The 5,580-nt window shown below is 38.9% G+C and overlaps 1 protein-coding gene across 1 annotated transcript in view; it reads left to right on the top strand.

Annotated features, from left to right (window-relative positions):
• The window catches only part of ATP1B3 (ATPase, Na+/K+ transporting, beta 3 polypeptide), a gene marked incomplete at both ends in the record, with an annotated part of 12,902 nt that extends 8,254 nt beyond the window's left edge, over positions 1–4,648 (top strand). The window contains one exon of the mRNA XM_010156511.1: positions 4,451–4,648. Within this exon, the coding sequence (XP_010154813.1) occupies positions 4,451–4,648 (198 nt within the window). The remainder of the gene's footprint in view (positions 1–4,450) is intronic.
• Between the last annotated feature and the right edge of the window lie 932 nt (positions 4,649–5,580).

The raw sequence follows: 5,580 nt of genomic DNA, 5'->3' as shown, positions 1-5,580 counted from the left end.
GCTGATCATTTCCATGGCCTCGAGTTTTCCGAAGTGCTTTCAGCTACTTACTTCTTGGTGCCATCGATGAGTGAACTTCCTTCTACATCTCGCAAGTCCTTATTGAAAGCACTGAATAGGGTCCAGGGCAGTCATCTTTGTTTCCACCTGAACTGCCTTGTAATGTCTTGAGAACTAATCTTCAAGTGATTGATAAAATATTGATGGTAATCCTATTTTACGGTGGTTGGATTTTGTCAGCTTTCTTATATGGGTGCTCTGTGAGACAGTGGTAAAAGCTATACTAAGCAAATCACAGACGATGCTTTTTCCTATCCTCTTGGCTGATTTCACTAGCAAAAGAATAAGTTTGATAACAATGTGATTGATCATGTAAAATTTTTTTGCCTTTTTTTACCCTTTGAGGTACAAATAAATTGTATGTCATGATTCATATTTGCTTGCATCCTATTTCTTGAAGTACAAAGTATTGCTTTTCACCATATCTAGGTAGAATTTCTGTGATCTACGCAAGTGTGGTGTTTTCAAATTTTACAATTATTAGTATTTTTAGTTCTTTACTGACTTCCAGGGAAAATATTTATCAGGCTTTGCCACTTTGAATGTATCGATTTTATGTTAAATTAGCCTATTCTTGCTCTAGCTCACTGTGATTTACCTGTTTAGGAAAGCTTAAGTATTGGTAACGATTCGTCCTTCCTTGTAGACAATAAAGGAGCAGCACCAACAACTTTGATTTTCTCCTTTTGTCTGTGCCTCATTTTTACAGAACTTGCCCTTCTTTCTGTTATGCCCTTTGCTTAGTGAAACTCTCAAAGGATTACGCTGCTCTTTACATCAGTTTATGAGGCCTTGTTTCCACTTCCATTTTTTCTTTGACACTTAAGGATGTGAGTGCTGTGTAATGATCTTGTCCTCTTCCCTAGTGATAAGGTGAATACTTACCTGGAAGTACTGTCTTGTGGCTCCTCTGGGTCCTGCTGATGCAAGGATGTGAATTGTGACCTTCTTGTGTGCACCCTGGGGAGGGGGAGGAGGATAGCCGATGGGCTTTTGTGCTGTCTGCAGATGAATTTATATTTGCATTGCATCTGCCACTTTGTATGAATATTCCCTAAATACTGTCCCATAACAGAAGTTGAAGTCATCAGTTATACCTCTCTTCCTTCTCTTATTCAGGGTGCTTACCTAGTCTTTCAGTAATTGGTGTGTTCTGTTGCGATGCTGTGGTTTGGTGTTTTTTCCGTCTGCGTTACTGTCAGCAAATGTGCACTGAAAGAATTCAGGGTGCGCTGCAGAGCTTAAGCCAGGTGACACACATTTCTGAAAATAAATGCTGTGCTGGTAATAGGCTCATAGAACGTATGAGTGTAGTTGTGCAGTTCATCGCACCAATGCAATGTAGTGATAATTTTAAATTTTAAATTTTCCACCAGAAATCTTTAGCACCTGAGTGACAAAGATGGGTTTTGCCTAAAAGGCGATTTAATTGAGCAGAGCAGAAATCCTACTAAAATGTTCTCTCTTTTGGTGGTAGGGTTTTTTTTGGCCTGTGGTTTTGCTGTTCACCAATTTTTCTTTCCCCTTCATCTGTGTTTCTAAATATATCTTGTTCTTTATGGTTGGAGTTTTACATATATTGGCAGCAATTTGGGGAAGGTCCAAATTGGAAATCCAGGTCTGCCTGGATTTAACACAATCTGACTTTTAAATAGGAAAAAATTTAAATTGTTTTTGAGAGGACAAGTCTCAAATAGAAAACAAGGTGAACAGCCTCTGTCTGTGCATCCTGCCAGTCTTCGCCACCTGAAACGTCATTTAAGCTTTTCAGTGTGAAATTTATGTTCCTCAAGCATTCTTCTGTGGTTCTTCTCTTTTCCCTGAGCTTTTCCTATGGGATTTTTTAAAAATAGAAAGATTTTAGATGGAACTATGATTCCAAAGTCAGCACACTTGATAGTTGGGATGCCCACACCCCCCAGCCTCTTTGTCCCAACACAGTGGTAGCTGTCATCACTGTAACTTCTGTAGATTCGGAAAGTGTTTGCAGTGTCAGACAATAACTACAGCTGATTTCTCCTCCTTCACCCTGGAGGAACTGACCTGTTGTAGTCTTGAGGATCTCCACAAAGAGAAACAAGCCAAAAAAGGATTATGTTTCCAGAAAGTTCGAAGATCTGCATTTGAGGTCTTTATTTTTGGGCTGGAGGTGCGCGGTTTCATGTGCACTGGAACAGTCTTGCAGCAGTATTCTTTTGAGTTAAAACTGCCTCCACTGAAAGCTTACAGTTTTCATGCATGATTTCTTTTTTAACTACAGAAAAGAAAAATAGCCCTAATTTCAAAATAGATGTCTTTGTGCTGTTTAGTGATCATCTGGACTTTGTATGCGGTATCGCTGGTTTACAAGAATGAAGAGTGGCTGTATGAACGCCACAGGGTGCCTTGCTGTTGTCAACACAGCATCTGCGTTGCCTTGCTTTTTGTGACACATCTGAGAGGCTTTACGGTTTCTTCTGATGGATGCTGCTCTTTCTCTTCTCCAGACACCATTGCTTCTTAAACGATTACAGCCGAGTCTTGCCCAAGTTCTTTCCTTGGGTCTTTGTACGTTATTTGAACACTTGCAAATTTAATCTTTCTAAGACACAATCATAATAAAACCCGGTAGGTGAGGTGGAAGTCCGTCTGTCCAGCTTAGTGGTCTGATTTTTGCATTTGCTGACTGGCTGCAGCTCTTTGTGGGAACTGTAAATGGTAAGCAGAAAAAGTGACACTCACTAATGGGCTGATTCTTGAAGTTGTTCAGCAAATTCAGCTTGTCTTAGGTGTTTGGTTTTGGTTTTAAATTGTGTAGGGACATTAATTAGTAGTAATTAATTATTAAATTAACCCCAAACCCCACAGCAGGCACGTGAGACAGGAAGTTGCATGTCCCAGGAACACTGCTATTGCATTGATGGCCTAATGCGTATACGTTTATGATTGTGTGCATGCTGCGTGTAGCTGCTCCGGAAAGGTCTGCTCTTGGTTATCTTTGTTATGCTACTCTGTAGTCTGATTTTTTTAACCATTATTTCAGAAATATATTTGAAAATTGGGTATTTTTAGTTACATGAGCTTTAAATAAAATAAAGAATAATGGTGAAAATCAACACATTTCTACTTAGTGATTAAATTTGCTACTCAAGGTCCAAAACAATAATAATTTGGGCTGCAAAGGAACAAGAACATGGCCATATCCTAAACATATTGTATGTGCTTTTAATGAGGTGAGGAGAAGGTATTCTTGAGCTGTCGTTTATTCTTTACTATTTTTTGATCTTTGTGTTTCTCTTTTGCTTAGTTCTATTACTGCAGTTGTCTTCTCAAGTTTGTAATGTGTCTTTTTAAACTGGCAGCTGTTGTGTATGGGAGCATAGAAAAACCAGTGAAGATTACTAATGCGCTTTGAACTTTTGAATTGCACCAAACATGCAGTGATGCTCTGAGGATGCATTTAGCATTTTGCAGGGATTGTTTTAGTGGCGTTTCCCTTTGTCATGGTAATATGTTTATTATAGAAAGTCACATTAGATGTTGGCATTTTCTGGTGGTTTGAGTTTGGGGTAGTTTGACATCCTGCCAGGATACACGACCCTGAGGAATACACAGGGAGCTGTGCCTGTGTCTCGCTATACTGATAGCCTGTGGCTGGGACAGCTCAATCACACACACTTTTTGTAAATCTTACAGATTGGGTGACTCTCTAGTCAGAAACTTGACAGCAACTTTGTTGGTAGCTGCTTCTTATTACAAGGTTTGGGATTACAGGAGAAAGTCTAGCGATGCGGCACGCTTGTGTACGTTGTGGGAACTGTAGCAACATCGCCGTGTTACCCCTGGGTTTCCTCTTGGGTAGCCTGTATTCCAAGGCTAGCTGAACTGAGGTTTTCGCTGTAGTACAGGGAGAGGGCTATAGTTCTTCATGAAGGGTTGGTATTGTTCCAAATTTGAGAGGCTTAAAAGCCTGGCTTTAAAACAGAAATTAATCTTTAACTTGAATATGTATGTGCTGTGGCTGCACCAAAATATATACGCTTGCTTTTGGATACTTGGGATTTTAGTTCATATATGGGGGTGTTTTGGTGGTTGTTAAATTATTCATTGCAATGAATATCCTCTTCCCCCTCCCCTTTTCTTTGACTTGTAAGGGAAAGGTGAAGGCAAGCTGTCTTGACTTGATTACTAATTCAAATATTACTGTTAATAATCCTTCCTGTAGCAGATGTGTGCAGCATGTAACTGTCAATAAAAATCTATTTTGGGAGTTATTTGAAAAGTTGGTAGCTCGGTTGCCTTTTTGGTTTAGGGTTCTTGCGCTTTATCGTTGCGTTGTAATTGTAACTTTGAATTCATTTTTATGCCAGCAGGTGTTAACTTTTAAATTTGTTGCTTCCTGTTGTTACAGGAAGAAGGCATGGTTGAGATAAATTATTTTCCTCCTGAAGGCTTGATTGACTTAATGTACTTTCCATACTACGGGAAAAGCTTGCATGTAAGTATGCCTTACTGGTGGTCTTGGTTTGTAAATGTTTTGTTTCTGTTTATGGTTATGATTACTAACATCAGATGGATTCTGAAGTTTGAACTTCGTAATGAGGTGCTCGTAAGGAACATGACATATGGGGAACTTTCACAGTGCTGGATGAGATTAGAGATATGCTGTAGCAGGTGTAAGGAAATAAAGAGAGCGTTGTCCTGAGGAAGAGTAGGCTGTATACTAGCAGTATGAAGGGCGTCTGCTGCTTTTTGGTCACTGGTGTCTTTTGGAATCTTTGAATGCAGGGAAAGGTAGGAAACGTGAACTGGTTCTTTGGATTACAATACAGTTTCTAATAGTTAATCCTTGGGGTGTATGTATAGGATATTAAGTTTATAATTCACTGTAGTATTGTTGATTCTGTTTCTTTATGGCTCTTTGGTTATGTTTCCTATTTGCTCTGCTTTATGAAGAAGCACTTCAAGGTAGCAGATAGTGGATTTTTTTGTTTGTTTGGGGTTTTCTGGGTTTTTTTTTCCTTATCTTTGTTTTTCTTTGCTTGCTCCATCTACCCTCACTGTATTCTGACATAAATCTTATTTATCTAATTGAAGAACACTTATGTTTAAAAAAACACCAAAGGTTTATGGACACAGAATACGTAGAGTTAAAACTCTGGTTTCTTTTCAAACTTTAATTAAATTAATTCTTTCTTTTCTTGCGTCAACTTCTGATAACTACATACAGAAAATCCATCACTTCGATCAAACATAAAATGATATTGCCTCTTCTTGACCAAGTTGTTTAGTCTAGTAAACATCTGCACTGTTCACTACTGAAGACAACAATACTTTTTAAACATAAATCCATTAGATCCATAGTATACCACAGCCGTTGGTTGTATTTTCCCCAAAGTGATTTCTGTACTAAATTACTCCTTTATCAGTTATTCCAGCTTCATCAGGGGCCCGTCTTAAATGGCTCTATGCAAATGCACAGAGCATAGGAAATAAGAGCAGTTAGAGATGTGCAGATGCGTGAGGGGCTGTGACCTCATT

Source organism: Eurypyga helias, unplaced genomic scaffold (genome assembly GCF_000690775.1).
Source record: "Eurypyga helias isolate BGI_N326 unplaced genomic scaffold, ASM69077v1 scaffold6618, whole genome shotgun sequence".
Taxonomy (NCBI): Eukaryota; Metazoa; Chordata; class Aves; order Eurypygiformes; family Eurypygidae; genus Eurypyga; species Eurypyga helias.
This window is presented reverse-complemented; position numbering and strand designations above follow the sequence as displayed.